This window comes from Planococcus citri, chromosome 3 (genome assembly GCF_950023065.1).
Source record: "Planococcus citri chromosome 3, ihPlaCitr1.1, whole genome shotgun sequence".
Taxonomy (NCBI): Eukaryota; Metazoa; Arthropoda; class Insecta; order Hemiptera; family Pseudococcidae; genus Planococcus; species Planococcus citri.
Genome location: NC_088679.1, coordinates 75,951,707 through 75,971,387, shown reverse-complemented (window position 1 = coordinate 75,971,387; position 19,681 = coordinate 75,951,707). Strand labels below are relative to the sequence as shown.

General features: G+C 31.9%; 1 protein-coding gene across 4 annotated transcripts in view; it reads right to left on the bottom strand.

The window, feature by feature from the left end:
• TfAP-2 (transcription factor AP-2) overlaps positions 1-19,681 on the bottom strand; it is a 245,737-nt gene that overhangs the window by 150,905 nt on the left and 75,151 nt on the right. For 3 of the 4 annotated variants that reach the window (XM_065355284.1, XM_065355285.1, XM_065355283.1), the window contains one exon: positions 903-1,033. In XM_065355284.1, coding sequence (XP_065211356.1) covers positions 903-965 — 63 coding nt within the window. In that variant the 5' untranslated portion in view covers positions 966-1,033. Of the gene's footprint in view, positions 1-902; positions 1,034-10,775; positions 11,053-19,681 lie in introns of those variants that run through there. The other variant, XM_065355282.1, reaches the window with a different exon arrangement.

Sequence of the window (19,681 nt, the reverse complement as noted above, 5' to 3'; positions counted from 1 at the left end):
CGGAAATGATGAAAATTGTCCAAACGATAATTTTTGTTACGAAAATGTGTTTAATGGAACATTATTAATTGTACGTATTTGGTTTCAATCTCGGATCTTCATTTTTTCTATAAAAATGTTAACAAAACATAACTATAAAAATCTCACATTTGCAAATTTTGATGATAGAAAATCACATCTGATAAGAATCACGTTTTTTGCCAGCTGCATCCCCACTATCGACTTTGGCCAAATATTTACAAATAGAGGAGTGTGGTACCAAAAAAAAAAAAAATGAAGGTTGTGTAACTTAAAAATTATTGGTCTGTGCCACAGATCACATTGAAAATTGACCCATAATTGAGACTTTACCTTATTTGAGTCATTTCAATGCATTCTTGGTAGGTATCGGAGGGGGGAGGGGGTAATTTTTTCAATCCAGACCATCAATTGCTTGAAAAAATAGTCCAAAGTTGCCATTTTGATCAGAAAACGTTGGCATATAAGTACCTAGGTAAGAACGGACGACATGGATATCTTCTCAAAAATGACAATAAGTATGTTTAAAATCAGTGTTACCAGAAATGCATTTTGAGATGCCAAAGGTACGCATTTTTGTGAACAAGATAATTTGGAAATATTCTCATTTTGGGGCCAGAATTCTCCCATGGGAGGAAATATTCCTTTTCGAGAAGATTCTCATAAAATTGCTCCTTGGCACTCTATGTTAATTGACAAATTCGAGAGTATTTCTCATAAATAATTAAGGTGAAAAATTCATCATTTTGCTAGCAAATTTAATAAAATAATACTGATGAAAACACCATTCACAATGTACTGATTCCAGTTTACAAATCAGATCATCTACTCATCAACCCACACCCCCAATAACTATGGTGAAATTAGCAAAATCCAACACTTACCCAAGAGGACGAACAATCTGAAGACGTTATTGGCTGAAAGGCTGGCATACAGCGAAACGTCATAATAACGTGTTTGAAAAAATGAATAAATCTTCGCTGCTCGGTGTCTTATACTCGATCGTCGCGTAATTCTGCAATCAAGCAAACATGATCGTATCCTGTTATTAATCATTTAATCACTACTAAGGTTACGCTTACACACTTCAGTATACATATACCTAAATCTCTGCTTAATAAAAATTTCATCGCAGCAAGTATACCTATATAACATCACGCCACTAATTAAGACCTCGCACGCTGGCTATACGCGTAAGTATCTAGCTGGTTGGCGCGTGATCTCGGGTATTGTTTTAAAATTTCCATTTCGTACACGACGATGAGAGTATAGAAATAATCATACAGAATAAGGCAATGATGAAGGGGCACAAGGCACAAGACAAGAAATCCAATAAGCGCGTTATACAGCACACACACCGATGAGTACCATAGTTAAATACATTCCACGAATACTTTCACGTCTCACAGACTTAAGCCCATGCTCGAACTAATAATTTAACTGGTTGTAGTTGTCTAAGAGTAATTGGTTTTTGTGTTATCCGCGTAATTCGGGTCCTGCCGCAGTTAAGACGGTGGTAATAAACGTGCACACTGGTAAGCTTACCTGTTAATTATATACCTGAAACGTATCAAGAGGGGGGTGGATACGACCATTGCTGAGCTATAAGAATGTTTTATTAATAGTTTTCGCTCTCGTCTTACGCATATTTTATACATATTATATTCCTCTATATAACGTATTTGTTTCGAATTTTTTCAAACTCAACAAACATTTATTCGGAAATTCATTTTTCAGACGAATTAAAATTTTTTCATTCTAATTATTTTTTTCTTCAACAAGTAGTTCGGCATATTCTGGACTCATCTGCATTTTTTCAACCATAGGTAGGTATATTTTTAGTGTGCGTAGCACATTATTGGTTTCGCTTTGAGAAATTGAAATTTCAATTACAATGAATGTTCTCTTAAGCTATCCAACCATTTTTCGTACCTATTGGACACCATTTGAGAATCATTAAGGCGGAGGGTATAGATTTATTTTCATTCAATTCGGATGGGTAATTGCTGAGTAATTGCAATTTTAGTTCATTATTTTAATGCATTAAATCCTAAAAAAGGGAAAAGGGGACTTGTAGAACACCTGCCGCTCATTGTACCCTGCTATACCCCCAGTCTATTCCATCACCAGCTGTGTTTCATTGTACCCTGTTACACCCCCGGTCTGTTAGCTGTAAATTCCAAGTGGAAGTGGTTTGGTGGGGCGTTTACCAAACAAATATATTATTTTAATGCCCTAACCCTCGTAGTGAATTCGTGGCTGAGTGGTTAGGGCATGTAGGCAGGAATAGGAAATTTAGGGACCCAGGTTCGAATCCCCGCGAGGTAAGTAGGTAGGTGACAGATTTTTCGTAGGAAAATTGGATAGGTAAATGCTTTGGAGTTACCTATGTAGTACATGATAATGGGGCAAAAATAATGCTGAAATTGAGTTATGAATTATGATATCATTTGCTAACTAAAAATTCATTTCATTAATTTTTTGTCTACCAATAGCCATAAGTATAGTAAGAATTACCTTGACACGAATAATTTTTAACTTTTTACTTATAATTTAAAAATTACTTCAAAATGAGTAATTAAACTAATTTTTGTACAATTGAAACATGTAATTTTTATTATCATGATTTAGTAAAAATTATTAAAACAAAATGATTTTTACTATTGGTACCTATAGCAAAATTTATTAAAATGATAATTTTTACTATACGATTACAGTAAAAATTATTGAATGGGATCTGGTACTTAATTGTGCTAAATACCAGTATTTAGTTAAATTTTTTTGTAAAAATTACCCATATTTTTTTTCGTGTAATTTAGAGGCAATTCAAATTCTTAACATATTTTATAAGATTTAATTCTCAATTTAGAATAAAAAGCAAGTTCTGAAAATTGGGTTGAAAATTTATAAATTTGAAGACAATGGAAATTCTAAAAAAAATAATATGAAAATTTGTATTTAGAGACGCTGAGAATTCCAAAAATTGATTAAAAGTTCTGTAAGTTGCAGATAATGTGAACTTGAAAATTATATGAAATAAGTATTGTAATATTTATGAAGAAGATGAGAATTCTGAAAAATTGGAGGCAATGTAAATTCCAAAAATTGAGTAAACGTTTTACAATTTGTGGACAATATGAACTTGAAAATTGAATTTGAAAGTTTTTAATTTAAAGACAATAAGAATTCTGAAAAATTATTCAAAATTTGACTATTTAGAGGCAATGTGAATTCTAAAAATTGATTGCAAATTTCCTAACTCAGCAGCAATGCAAAATTCTGAAAATTTATTGAAAACTTTATGAAATTGTAGCGATGAGGAATTCGGGAAATTGATTTGAAATTTTGTAAATTTTAAAACAATGCAAACTATGAAAAACAACTAGAAATTTCTTAATTTAGAAGCAATACAAGCTTATAAATTATTCTGAAATACCTATTGTAATTTGGAAAATATGAAAACACTGAAAAACAATTATTATTTTGAAGCAGTGAGAGTTTCAAAAATTCTCATTACTGTGACATGGTTGATTCACTTATGCACTACCTAGATGTAATAACGGTTATAGCTGTAGAAAAGGCAGCTAGCTACGCACACTTTGCAGCTAAGCTTTGCTCAGCTGTCTAGTTTCTATTTAGTAGTTCATATTTTTTAGAGTAATTAAAAATATAATCAAATATACGATTATACTTTGGCCTATTTGTAGACAGATGATGATTTGCTGCTGGTCTACTCTTCGATATAAAATACCCAACACCCAAAACGAGAACCAAAAATAAGGGACTCGAATTAAAAAGTATGTAGGGTATTTTCATCTTCATTCAATTATATTTCAACTTGATACGTATAATTACCTAATAAAAGACCCAGAAGTACACACCAATGAGAAGATCCATAGTAGTAGGTATTTTTACCTATTACACAAACAACCTAAGTATTTACTTTTTACCTGTGTCCTTTACGTCGAAAATAGACACGAATAGTGTACAGGTATAGATGGTACCGAGCACACATTAAATTCTCTGTAAATTACAGTGTCATTAAATTCAAATAAAAATCACACACAAGCGATCCATTATAAATAAAGGAGCACAACGGGGTTTCCAAGTCTTTTCGAGAACAACCTGCACTCGAAGTGTGAACGCGGCTAATAATTAAGGTCAAAAGACAACACAGGCGCTGGTCTATGGTACTTTTTACCTCAAAATGAATTTACGTTTTCGAGTTGAAACCCTGTGATTACATTTTACTCGAAAAAAGAGACTGTTTTATTTTAAAAGTGGGTACAATTTTTGTCTCCACAGAAGTCGAAGATTGTACGAGGACAAGTGTGTGTGTGTGTGTGTGTGTGAGACAGTCACGCGATCTCAATCGAAGAATAAAATAAGTAATTACCGACAATTAATTTCAGCACCGTGAACTAGGGTGGCTTCTACAATAGTATACAACCATCACTCGCAAATGGTACAGAAAAATGCTAGGAATGAGTACATATTTTCAAGTCTATTGTCACGCATACCTGTAATAATTGCACTTGATAGTCTCGCTCGTCGTATTATATAAATTAACCTTATACGTATGTACCTAATTATTATCATTTTTTTCCTTCAAAAATACCTCAACTCGTATAAAAATTCATCTCACTGATTTTTTTCTACAAAATTTTTATCATCGATTGAGAATCGAAACTCTAAAGCAATGTCCAACACACACCAACATCAGTTATCATATTTTTAAATTATACCTTATACATACTACTATATCTACGTACGAGTATTTATATGTAGGTACCTTCTAAATGCAGAGGATGAGGAGGAAGAAGAAGAAGAAGAAGAATACGTAAAAAAAAAAAAAGGAGTTCATTTAAAACAGACCGAGATGCGAACGACCATTAGATAACGGCAGATAATCCGTATAAAGTTTACAAAGTGTTACATATATCTACTCGTACGTATGTATATGCTGCCTAAACCTCATGAGCATCTCGGCTTTTAATATTGGTAGACGAAGCGGCGATACATCTACCGTGTGTTAATTTGCATTTATAATAATACACCTTCCCTTCGATATGTATTTCTAGGTATGAGATAACGACATACCGTGTATCTTAAGCTATATAGGTATAGGTAGATGAGGTATTACTGGGTGGAGAGAGAGGTACATGTGAGTACTACTACCTGTGTATAATTCGAAAAGAATAGCCGCTGTCGCGAAGCTTTTATCAGATCTTCGGGCGAACAATAGAACAATGATTAATGTAAGTATTACCTTACTGTATGATGTTGTGTAAACAGTATTTTAAAGCGTCGTTAAACACTTGTCATTTTTGTGATTCGGTTCGTTCAAATTTGGCTCCTATTTTCGAGAACTTTATCGAGTATTTTTTCGTATTTTGAATCGAGGTTTTTGCAATAAAAATTAAATTTGGATTAAAAACACCACAGCTAGAACGAGCAAATTCTGAAGGAAAGGGTCAAAGTTAAAACCATCCATAAAAAATTGAATTTGGGCACAGCTGCAATTAGGTATTATAGCAACTTCTCAAAAAATGAACCAAACTCCAGAGCAATGCAATTTTTAAACGTGAATCACCAGCTTATCAATCTCAAAAAAGTGCCCAAGTATCATATTAAGTATGTATGTAGTTGTAACAGATCGAAAAAAAAATCAATTTGAGTCGTTTTTGAAATCAATACGAAAGGTCAATCATGTTATTCCAAAGACAGCTGCCAAAAATGAAACTATACAAGTGTTTAGAGCATCAAAACCCCTAAAGGGAGAAAAGTTTCGAGTTCGTTAGATCATTACACTTCATTTTGAAACCTTGGAAAAAAATTTAACTGATAGTGAGTTAGTTCCTAATAATATTATGTCAGACGTTTAATAACTTGGAAAACAATTGGGTCAGTTTCAGAAACATTGAAAAATTTTTTGTCCGACTTGAAAGAACTTGGAAAAAATTGTGATGAATTCTTGATATCATGACAGACTTGAAAACTACAAAAACATCAGAATTTTTTTGGCTGACTTTTGAAAACGAAAAAAAATTTGATCAATTCTTGACATTATGTCAGATTTTTAAAGACTAAAAAAATTACGTTTTTCTGACATTTTGGTCAAAACGAAAAAATCGATTGTTTTAATATCAGACCCTCGAAACCTTGGAAAAATCACCATAAATTCTAGACATTTTGTCAAACTTTTAAAAATGTTGAAAAAAATCATCAATTTCTGAAAAATTTTTACAGCAAAAAACATATCCAAGATTTAAAACTTTCCTCGAACAGGAGACATTACTCCTACATTTCTGTCTATTTTTCAGTAGAAATATGGCAAACTTATTATGAATGTGAAACTGATATACAAAATTACTAGTGTTTTTATAGGTATTTTCTAATAATTAATGAAAAGTTCATTCAATTTCTAAAAATAAAAAAAAAATCACTTCAGTGTCATCAATCCTATTTGAAAAAAAAATTCAGAAAATCCTCATAATAATATTACGCGAATTTGACAGATTTTGATAATATTAAAGGTGCATATTTTGAGCATTTTACGGACATTTTTTTTGCAAATTTCTACACTCGTAATAATTCTTGTGGTCCTCCTGTCACTCATGAATTCATAACTCGAGTTTCCACTTTACTTGATATCAACTCACTTCACTTCGCATTGAAAATTCAAATTTCAAACTCAAACTCGTGATCAGCCAGAGTCAGCATGGGCTCCGGTGCATAAGTTGATAAAACCTTAATGAATATTCACCCCCTCCCCTCCCTTCCCCTTCTCATCAAAACAGTACAAATTGAATTAAAATTTTAAAAAATTATAATAAAAATCGAGTGTTTTGAAAAAGTTTGTTGAAATTTTGTTCAAATCGCTCATAATGGGCCCTGATCTAATGGTCTCTCGGGACATATCAACATGCTGGGCGCCTGTGAGAATTCCAAGGTCTAATGTAAAGCACCCTCCAACCACGTAGGCCCAGCTCAAACTTAATCAGTCAAAAAAAAAGGCAAAGGCGAAGGCACAGAATCAACAGGACAATTTTTATAAATCGCAAAATGCATTTTTTTGATACCACAAAAATTATTCCTCAATACTTCAACTTTTTCTGAAATCAAAATTTTTGGAAATTATTCTTAAATATATTTGTAAGTAATTTTTTATTCTTTTATCAACATATTCTTAAACTTTTTTTTTTGGATATTCAGACTTACACAAACAAAAAGCATCTCGTTGCAAAGCTTCAGTATGGCTCAACTCGAAGTGCTCCCATTTCTTTGGTCTGAGTGAAACCAACGAGAGTAAAATTCGTTAAAAATTCAAACTTCAAGGCTCAGAAAGATCTTTACTTCAAGTAGGTAGGTACTTGAAAGTTGAAATTAAAATTCAAGTAAATAAGTAAATTGAATTTTTACACTTTTCTGAAAAAAAAAAAAAATGGTGAATTTTCTGATCCAAAATTTATAACTTTCAAAACAGAAAACACAAAAAAAATCAGTTTGAGTGAACGAGGGGACATTTTTTTCAACTGTTGAATGATTTTTGAGGGAATTTCTCAACGTTTCCTGGATAACGAAAATTCAAATTTTGATAAACCTCATTTTCACACCTGTAAAGGCCATGTTTAGAGACCAAAAAACGCATTATCCAACATTTCGAGGGTGAAAATTGATATTTTGGACATAAGAATTGAAGAAAAAAATTCGAGACTTTTTCATTATTAGGTAGCAATTTTTTAAACGGTGCTATTTTTTAAATTAAAAAAGTGTAGGTAATGACCTTAGAACGAAAATAAAAAGACACAGCTCCAATCTTCCGAACCCATGCCATTGCCCCTCCTCTCCCTCTCCGACTATTCTCACGAAGGAGCTAAAGAGAAGATTTTAAAACCAAGATTAAACTTGTGAGCAAACAAAAAAAAGTGAGTAATCGATCAAACTCGATCCAACTTTACATTTAGCTATCATGCATAGAAAAATTTATAATTTTGAATTTAAAAATCCAATTTTATAGGCTATATTTGATAGATTTCTAAAGCCATAAAAATGAGACTAATTCGCCATTTTCAGCTCAAAATTTCCTTTTCAAAATTCTAAATTTTGGTGGGAATCGCCGAAATGTGGTTTTTATTAAACCCAGTTTCTGGGTGGGAAATTAAAAACTTTACAAAAAATTTAAAAAAAAAGTAAAATAAAACCTTTTTGTAAAGTCGAGAACACGAGTTGAACTGTCCAGAAATACAATACTTGCGCCATTTTGGCGCTCATTTTACTCATTTTCTAGTGAATTTTTTTTGACTTCATTTTTCAATAAAAGTTTTGAATTTTAAGAAGGATTAGATAAAAAAAATATTGAAAATTCTGCTGTATAATCTCGAAAAGGGTGAAAATTAGAAGTAATTTGACTCGATAAATCCAAACAACGATGAAAAAAAAATCAATCTAATGAAGCCCTCCCTAGAGAGAGGAAAATTCTGTAAAAAGTACATATATAAACACATTTTTTTCATCGTTTAGGAAGGTTCTGTCATTCGAAGAATATTGAAAATTGACATAAAAATGAAGAATGCATTGAGAAATATTTTTATGAAATAAAATTTTTTGTCAGCTCATACTTTACAGACGACATGAAGGTTACTGAAAAATTTCAAAATTATTTTCAGAATCATCTCAAATCAGCGACCACCATTCCTCTCTACAAGGTCTATAACTGAAAAAATTTGAAATCATAAAAAAAACGAATTATTTTTATATTTATACCTACTAATAAGTATCATAAAAAAAACGAATTATTTTTATATTTATACCTACTAATAAGTATGTGAGTAAGTATCCAATTCTTTCAGAAACATATTTTCACGTCTTCAATTTTTTTAAAATTATTTTGCTACTTTTTCTTGAAATTTGCACTGAATTCATTACTTTTATAACCTTAAAATTTCCCTTTCAATGAAATTTTTGCAAGAGGGAAAAAAACCCATGTGAAACATGACATAAAAAAAAACCATGTGAAACATGACATATTTTTCATGCTTAAAAAAATTCAGACTCCTTATTTTTGAAAAGTCTATAGGTAGCTAAGAATTTCAAGTTTATCTATGCGCTGTTTTAATTTTAATTTCGCATTTAAAAATCCAGATTTTAAGTCATTTCTGCAAGGCGGGGAGGAGAGGAACTTTCAATCAAAAATTAAAATTGCTGTTGGGTACCGATTTCAAATTGGGAAAAAACAAAATTAATCACACATCTCAGTTAAAGTAATTTCCTTCCGTCATATTTCAATTAAGTATGGGTATTCATATATTCAAGTAAATACAAATTAATTTTTCTGAGATGCTCTCTGGCGGGAAAGGGTTGGAGGGGAGTTTACAGTCTGAATATGCGGAAATGATGAAAAAAAAGAGATTCTACGTACCTAAATACCTACTTGTTTGTATATTTTACAAGCCTATTTTTTTGGGGAAAATCCAAGAGTAAGAAGGCATCGGCCTCGTGAAAAATATTTGGAATCGAAGTAAAATGCATCAAGTAGGTATGTACCTATGTGAGAAATAATATTAATCGGTAATAATCTATAACACCTTTTTTCACTTTTAAAAATATTACTCCGATTTCCTAAACTCTTAAGAAACTTTTCAGCATACTTAGTTACTTATTTGAGGGAAAAAAATCAATTTTGTTTCAAAGCACCAGGTAGTTACCAAGGTAAGAAAAAAGAAATACCTAAAAAAAAAATTAATTAAAAATTTCAAGTTTACCCGCTAAACTCGAGGGAACGGAAACTTCAAATTAAAAACTAATTAGTTATAATTAATATTAAAAATTTACGCGATGAACTCGACTTATACCAAAAAAAAAAAAAAAAAAACGAGCCCTCTTTTCGTATTTCAACTTATTCTCATCTACCTAAAAAATAAAAAAATAAGTAAACACTAAAAAATTGAGCGAAAAAAAAACAGATAACAAAACTGGAACATTCTATCATTTTTTTTTCTTAGGTAGGTATATTTATAAAATAATGTTTTTCATTTGACGCATTATAATGCCACAGAAGAATTAATGGAACGAATTTATTCAGGCGATGATTCACTTTTCGACAACCTTCTTACTACAGTTAAACTGATAAGCCTTTAAATTCCCTAGGGTGTTTCGTACTTCGTAGGTACACATTTTCAAACGATACAATTTTCTAAAATTTCATTTTCATACCTGCGAATACCACATTATTGTGCAATTTTGCAGATCAAATAATACAATTTTAAGAGAGGAAAAAAGACATGGGAATATTTTAAAACAGGGTATAGAAATTTTCAAATGTTCTGCGAACTGAAGTCTATTTTTGTAAAAATTATTGATTCAAAAAATTAATCAGTACCTAGGTAAATATAATTGGGTTTGATTTTAAAAATTCATATCATAGTTCGAATGCATTTTTAAATTGAATTTTCGTCATTTCTTGACATCACTTCATAATTTTTTTCACAATCACTCATTTTAGTCAATTTTTTCAGATTTAACACACAATCAGGATAGAAAAATTCCAACCAGCTGAAATCTTAAGCTTTCCTTAAAAGTAATAATTATCACTCAACACGATCACAATCACAGATCTCAAAACCTAATCTCAACAGGACATAACTTCATTCAAACATCTCATTCTCTGCCTCAATCCTCTCAAAAACTTCATCAAAAATATACCTAAAAATATCCTATCACACCCCAAATTATTAAAAAAATTGAATAAAACTTACACAACGCTACTCCTTCAGCATACACAAAATGCACATATTATTGATATCCACATTTGCAATAAAACGAACACACACAACCGCAAAGTCCGGCAAAAATACAAATTCGAAACCCGCGAAACGCGACAAGAAAAACAACCGCGAAAACGCGACAATCACCACGAAAAAAAAATATTACTCGGCGTAAAAAAAATTCGGCTGATGGGCAGAAAAGTGCCAAAAATAGTCGAACAAGCAATATCGGTTTCCCTCAAACAAAGCCTTCAGCTATAATGAAGGCGCTAAAGATATTTAAGACTCATTTCTTCTGTCCATGATTGCCTGGCAGGTAAAACTAATTGCTCGTTGGTGATTGGTCGACCTGTTGATCGCAGCTAGGTTTCTATTGGTCGTCGACGGTGTTAGTTTATTTATTCATTCGAACGTGTGCCACATTGTGTGAGTAAAAAAGTATACACGAAAAAAAACCTGTAATTGGTTTTCACGGCTATAACATACCGTGGTGTTTTATTGTTCGCGAATATTTTCACGGTGACATGTTATCATTAAATAATATTATACGTTGTATTTTGATGTTGTTTTTTTTCGCAAGTTTTTCATAGAGGAGAATTTTTTATTTTTTTAAAATGTTTTATATTATATTTTATAATCTGTATTTCTACGAGTTTATAATGCATATCGAAGGTAAGGTACGGCGAGGCGTGGTTCGGAGAATTTTTGAAAAAAAAATAATATTTTTCATTTGCTCGCGAGATTGATTGGTAACTAGCATCCGATACGCATATTCTCATTATAAATCATCGATAGAGTAAGATACCATGTTTTGAAATCACCAGTCGTAAAATTCTTTAGTATTTTTATCGTCGAGATTTTTTTTTTTTTCGTTTGTACTCGAAGATATTCGTGCCGGTAAAATATCATTTAGATTGACATGTTCTCGATAATTTAAACCAGTTGTAGACTTAAGTGTTAATTAGATATTGATTTATGCCATTTTTACGAGACCATTTTTACTACGGTATTACTCGCATCTAATGTTGTAATTGCTTCCACAAGTACACCTATAGGTAGGTAAAGGTATACCTATGTTAGATAGCGAAAAAAGTCCAACCATCGTGCGAAAAGTGTTCGATAGAAAGTTCACATTTAAATGAAAATGTAATCGAAGTAATTACTTTAGAGGTTAGAGGAAAAAAAAGGTGCGAAATGATTTCAAATTTTTATAGATTTTTAATCCATAAATTTCAAAATAAGTTGTGAGTTGTCCAACCTTCAAGTATACAATCGACAGTAGGATGTGTTTATGTATTTGAGCACCTCCCCCTTTCCCCTCCCAAGACTTCAAATATTCAGAAATAAAATTTAATGGGATGTTAATTAACCTTATTCTAAAAAAATCCAAAAATTCTAAAAAGAGTTTGAAATTTAATGGATCCTTTCCTGATTATCTGATCATATTTCGATATTCATAAAGTTTCTATATTGCAGAAAAAAAATCAAGAAATGGCGAAAAATTTTTGAATTAACTAGCAAAGGGCAGATCTACAACATTTCAAATTATTGTTCCCACTTCACAGTGTTACTAGAGCTTTGAGGCTTAACGATAGTCTCGGTTTGAATAACCAAAAAGAACTGTTTTCAAGGCCCAATTTTCTCCTAAAAAATTTGATGAAGGAGCTGAAAGCATCTGAAATTATATTTTGAGCAATATTTTAATTTTTCTAGCTATTTGAGGTCCATTTTTGCATTCTTTCTTTTCCTCAAAAAGACAACTCCTTTAAAAATGTCCTTTCAGTTATTCACTTGAAAAATTGACTTTCCCTGACAATTACGGGAACCTCGTCAACTCGTTACCTTCGGTTTGGTTTAAATTTGACTCACTGAAAGTTCATGTCTCCTACACCTCAGAAGCAAGTTTTCAGCCACCGAAGTTGATTTTTCGAATTTGGGCGAATTTTTGAAAATGACTGAAACTGTCCATTTATGGCCCATTTATGGCAAGGTTTTCCTAAAAATGATAAACCACGAGATTAAACTCTGAAATTTGATTTGGATACTAAAGTCAACCTCCCAAATCAATTGCGACCATTTTTGAGACGATCTGGAGCCTCTAGCAGAAATTAGTTTTTCTCCAGCACACTGGAATCGCTCCAGAAGACGCTATAATCAACTTCAGCAGCTGAAATTTTAATCCTATCATAAGTTCGATATTCTCAATCGATTAGGGAGGTTAGATTGCGAATCCGAGGTGACGAGTTCGCGAGTGTATTTTTTTACAATGTTGAATATTCCATGTTTTTAAAAAATTCCAGTACTGTACCCTATATTTCTCAAGAAAAATGTCCAAAACTTCACCTATACCATAAGACCGATCTCTCGAATCAATTGCGACTATTTTCGAGACGATCTAGAGCCTCCAGCAGAAATTAGTTTTTCTCCAGCACACTGTAATTGCTCCAGAAAGCGCTGTAATCAACTTTTGACAGCTAAAAATTTGGTTCTGGCGTATTTGTGACATGAAATTTCAGCCAAATTGGAGGTGACGATGAGTTGACGAGGCTCTCTTGTAAGCGAGAGTGCGGAAAAGAATTACCATCATCAAATTTTACATTTTTTTCGACATTTTTGTTTTGGCAACCTCAAATATTGTTATAGAAGTCTGAATTTTGATGATTAAAAATGCCAAAATTAAAATTTGTGTGGTACCACAAGAAAGCGTTTTCTAGGGAGTAGGTAAGGACTTTCAAACATTTTTCTACCAATTGACTTGAAATTCGGCATGAAGTGAAGATACTTATGTATATGTATTAGGTACCTCGGGTGGGGGGGGGGGGAGAAATGGCCTCGAATTTCATCGATTTTTTTTACCTCAATAAAGACTTTAAAATCTACTTTGAAAAGTCCAGATCTCGGCGAAGTGGGGGTACAAATCCTAGAAGATGGTCAAAAAATCATTTTCTCAGTTTTAAATGTGTTTTTACTTCTGATAATTTTTTGCAAGAGCATCTTATAACGATTGGTTTTTTTGTCAAAATAAATTGGAAGGAACCACTTGAACTGAAACCTTCTGATTTCGACAAAAAAAACTACTAAACCGGATAGAAGGAGTATTCCCTAAAAACTCTGTAATAAAATTTTTAAACGCAGAAGTTCATTTTCAAATTTTTGGTGAATTTTTGAAAATCTCAAAAAGCTAATAGTATGTATTATTGAAAATTTTCAACTTTTTAATGAAATTTTTTCTTTAATTGAAACAGCGAGAATACTTACAATTTACATAATCATTTAATTTCAACCCTCTCATTACAAAAACCAGGACTTTAGAGAAATCCTGGAGTCTTCAGCAGGTTTCCAATTTTTTTTCTCGAGTTAATTAGCATTCCATCAAATTTTATTTCTCAATATTTAAAATCTTTAGAGGGGAGGGGTGGTGTGTTTAAATACATAAACACATCCTACCGTCGTTGCATACTTGAAGGTTGTAGAGCAATTCTGGAGTCTTCGGCAGGTTTTCAATTATTTTTTCTCGAGAATTTGAAATCATTGAAGCGTATCAACATTCAAAAGTGATTTCATGATTTGTTTTACTCGTTCACACTTTAATATTTTCAGATTGGTAAGAAGTTCACATTTTTCCTCCAAAAAAGTAACTTTTTATAGACCAAAAAACCTTGAAAAAATAACCAAAAAAATGAATGAAAAGACGAGCAAAACAAAAAAAATCATCCCTTTCCGTCTTAGCAAAAAGCATGGGTCTTCTATAGGAAATAACGTAAAACCAAAAAAATGACACTTTTTCTGAAGTTTTGACAATACAAAAAAAGTTGTACTTACTATTTTGCAATTTCTTGATTAAAAAAAGGAGATTTTTTGGGAATTTTGGACAACAAAATGAGAACTTTTGCTATTTCTGGCAAGAAAGCTAGTCTTTTAATGACAATTTCAGCAAAAGAAAAAGCTTTTCAAGAACTTCTGGTAAAAAAAAACACGACACAAAGGAAATTTTTTTTGGAAAAAGTGAAACTTTTTGGGATTTTTTTCAAAAAAAAAATTTCAATTTTTAGCAACCTTTGGCAATAAACAAGAATTTTTGACTATTTTGGTAAAAAGAGGAAATTTTTGACAATAAACTGGCAAAATGCAAATATTTCTACAATTAATATTAAAAAGAGAAGACTTTTGAGTAATTTGAAAGGTCTTGCAGCAATTTTGCTAAAAAGCGAGACTTTTTGTAATAAGTAAGGAATACTTTCACATTTTTAGCAATAAACAAGACAATTTGACAATAATTACCTACTTGCAAAAAAGTAATATTTTTCGCAAGTTTTGTCAGAAAAATAAAACGTGGTAAATTTTGGAAATTTTTATCAAAGCAGCCAAACTTTTGGGTATCTACTCTCCATTTGTTTGGAAAACAGTGATTTTTTCATCAATTTTTTGCAAAAATCGAGACTTCCAATTTTAGCAATAAGTAGGACTTTTCGGCTAAAAGATTGTCAAAGGCTTAAAAGTGGTTGTTTTCCTTTTATAAGAGGACTGAAACGAAGTAATTTTTTTTTACTGTTTCACTAAGCAAAAAATATTCTACCAAAAAGTTTAAAAATTGCAACACTGCTAGCTTTTTGGAATTTTTGAAAATTCATGAAATATCCAAAAATGAACTCCAGCTGCGCCCAAAATTTTGGTTGCATGGTTTTCAGGACATACTCTTTCTATTCAGCTTGACCGGGAATTTCAAGCTCTCAAAAACGATTTTAATGTTCTTTTTGAAGTTTTTGAGGACAAAAATTGCCTTTCAGTCTACTTCATACCAAACGAGTTGATCTGTTCAAAACAGTCTCGAGATAATTTATTCGTAAAACCCTAGAAAAACACATTTTGGGACATATGCTGGCATCTCACACAAAGAAAATTTTTTTATTTTCTAAACAAAAAAGGAATTTTTTCGAATGTAACCAAAAATGCATTCACTACGAGTACAGTAATGTTTCGCGTTTTCATCGATGTTCTCTCACATATGTATACTTAGCTATACATATTTTGTAATTGTAACTACCATATTTGTACGATAATATAATATATGTAATGTACATACGACAAAAATGTAATTAGTGAAAAAGGACAAAGTTATAAAATACCATTCAACACATATGTTGACTCGTACTTACAGACTTACTTTCTAATCATCAATAGGTATTAGAAAACGCGTCAACTATAAGTACATTTGAAGCCTTATTGCTCTTTCAAGGCTGATATTATTACGCGAATAGACCACATTACGTAAGGTACAACTCTGAGAAGATGAAGACTAATGGCATAAGTTTATAAGTTATTTATTTGTAAACAAATTAAGTATCCAAAATTCGGATGAGATACCTAATACTTACCTTACCTACTACAATTTCAAAATAAATACTTAATTTGCCAACAAAAAAAAAATACTCAGGATGGAAGTTTCCCAATCCCAACTGCCAATTTTTTTTTGATCCGGACCCAGCTAAATCGAAAGACCATGTAGAAATACATACATCATCCAGTTGAAATTTCAGACATTTTTGGTGAATTTTTTCAAAATCTTTGAACCGAACAGGGGAAAAATCAAAATGTTACCAAATTGACTTGGGAATTAAAAAATTTGATGAGCATTCTATTTTTGATCTCCTGGATCGATTGAAAATGATTTCGAACAGTTTTGAGCAGTTCTAGAACCTTCAGAAGACTTTTGAATATTTAAATTTCTACAAAATTTGAAGGCTCCAGAATGGCTCGAAACCACATCCAATCGACTCAGCAATTTGAAATTAGAGTTTTGAAATAAATTCAAGCTCTTCAACTTCATTGGGTAAAATTTTGTTGCAATTTCAATTTTATGAAATATGCTGGAGGCTCCAAAACAGTTCGAAACTGTTTCCAACCAATTTCAGGGATCTAAAATAGAGTAAAATACCAAATTTCAGTTTTCAAGGTCACTTTGGTAAAATTTTAATTTCTTCTTATTTTTGGCCTAAATTTAATTTTTAAAAATTCGCCAAAAATAAAAAATGCACTTTAGCACCTGAACTTTGAGCTTGTGAGGTATTTTTGCATAATTCTTCCGATTTAGTTCTGTACAAAACTGGAGATCATTGCAAGGGGTAAATTGAGGGAAGGATTTGATTCACATCAAGACAAGATCAATATTTAAGGAAAGATTGGTTCCAGTCTGATCGAAAGATTATTTCACTATTTTATTAGGAAGGATATTTTCCCCTCATTTAAAACAGTACCAATTTTTTTTTAATATTTAAAGGGTAATTTTTATTCCTTCAATTTTTGAGATAGGCAACTTTTAATGTTTTTTTTTTTTTTACAACAAATAATTTTTAAACTATAGATTTAAACATCGAAAATGCCCAAATACTCAATTTCTCGAATATCTTCACATTATACCCATCATTTCAACTCAACAAAGATCCAAAAAAAACTACCACATTGTTGAAAGGTGTGAAATGCCGAACCAAAGGTATTTCAATTAGAGAATTTATGAAACACCTCGACGACACACGAAAGCTGTATACGTATAATAAAGATAAATGATATTTAAATTCGGAAGTTTACACAGTTCGGTTCGAGTACCTTAAGAAACGAGACAACATACTGGGCAGTCTCTATAGGAGGTGTCCTCACTGGCACATCAGGATGTCTCAACGGGAGGTGCACTTCTACAGAAACACTGGTAGTAGATGATTTAAATATCGTTTAATCATTTCTCGTTAGCTATACAACGACTTTATATTCTTATACATAGTTGTTTCGTAAAACCAAGGCAATAAAATCCGAATACTGCTCGATTATTGGACATTATGGCGCATACAGAACTTTCCACATAGCGCCAAAGCGCCTTTTAATTCGATCAATGAAGGTATTCTGAGTGACGACGACCATAGACCAAAGACGCCAGTGTATCCGCATCAGCCCTTATAATTATGACAACTCTGATAATAAATCAAATTAATATAATATTATTTAAAATTGTACGTACACTATACGCATGAAAAAATTCCAATTTCTCAATTTTTCAAAAAAAAAAACAAACCACAAGGTAACCCAATCGAGACGAAATAAATCTCTTTATTTTGACGTTATACGTATACTATAGACAACGTGTATTCCACAAGTACTACACTTTGTGATAGGCAGTTTCGTACGATTAACCGTTTTGATCCCTTAACTGACAGGTCGGCATCATTATCAATCAAAACCTCTGAGAAGTATCTATCAGTACAGGCCCGAGGGCCCAGCCTCGCTCTATACGTTCCCCCACACATACAGATGAGTACTCCGAAGACGACGACCAAGCGCCCCATAATTTACGGCCAAAGAGTTATGTTAAACATTATCCGCGCTCCGATGTCATCATCCATAAACATAAATTTTATATACTTCAATGTCCAAACGGTAATTTTTCAGTGTTCGAGTGAAAATTATACGCGCATTTATCTTTTTTTTTTTATATATACGAGGAAAAAGTTTAAACCCGCACTTTAATCCCTCGCAACCTGATTATTAAACTGAGCTTATACGTTTATAGGTATAGAAAAATAAGGTAAAATGTGTTTTTCAACCTGCTGCGCTCAAATAAGTGACCTGAATACCGGGCTTCGAGTACATTATTATAAATTTTTTAGCGCACAGTTTTTTCGAGATGAGTCTTAATAATATTACTATACGAGTATAGGTAATGATCGTTTAATTTTAAATTAAACCAGAGAAAATAAAATAAATATGCCTTGAAGGGATAATTGTATAGAGAGGTGATATAAATTTTCAAGATGAAATAGTTTTGTAGTTTGGGTGGGTGGGAAGGGGGTATCACACATTACTTGGCCCACAATGTCGAAATTGGGTGCTTCAATGAGGTATAGGTACAGATCAACTGGCAGAATTTTTTTTTAGAAGATGAATGAATATTTCAGACAAGATGAAAAATTTTCAAGAATTCAAAATAGAAATTATCGTAAAAATTGTTCAAAAATTGCATTAAAATGCCCAAAATTTATGGAAATATTATGAACATCGAAGAACAAAGTTTTGAAATTGAAGAAAATATCGCATAAGTGATGAAAATTGATGAATTAAGACCCAAAATGGTGGAAATTGATGGATGAAGCTCAAAATTTATCAAAATTATAGTTGGCCTGTGGAAAACATTGACGACAAAATGCGTCGTAAAAATGATGAAATTTTTGCAAAAATAAATCAGAATTCGATAAATTGATGCCATTTAATTGAAAATCAAGTCGTAGAAGGAGTGTCCTAAAATGTTCTATAAAAATTTTAAAATGTGATGAAATTTTAAAATTCCCAATTTTTGCGTCAAAACCCCCTCTTCTAGTCCCTCAAGTAATATTGCTCCTCAATTCTCCATGCGCAAAGTTTCCTAAAATTGAAAAAAAAAACAAACAAACAACCAAATGAAAAACAAAATACTACATAAAACAAAAGTTGATGAAAATTGTTCGAAAATTTTCAATTTATACGTCACTGTTTCTCCGAGTAACACCCCCTTCGCAAGAAAAAAACCCTTCCATAATTCCCCAAATTCTGTTGAACCCCCCTCCCCCCAAAAAAGGTGAACATGGTAAAAATAAAACGACTAAGATTGTTGTCAGATTTTATGAAGTATTTTCATTCATTTCCAAGGCCAAATTACACAAAATCATCCCATTTTCAAGAGAAAACTGTCCTACAGTTCCATGAGCAATATTGATCTTCCTATACAAAGTACGCTCCTCTCAGCTCCCAGCCCCCCTTCAGCTGAAAAAATCTATTCTTGATTGTTTCAACTTGGAGGGGAGGGCTTTTGTAGAAGGGGACCAACATTGCTTGGAGACCTAAGAGATATTTTTTTTTCAAAAAGAGGGTTAAAC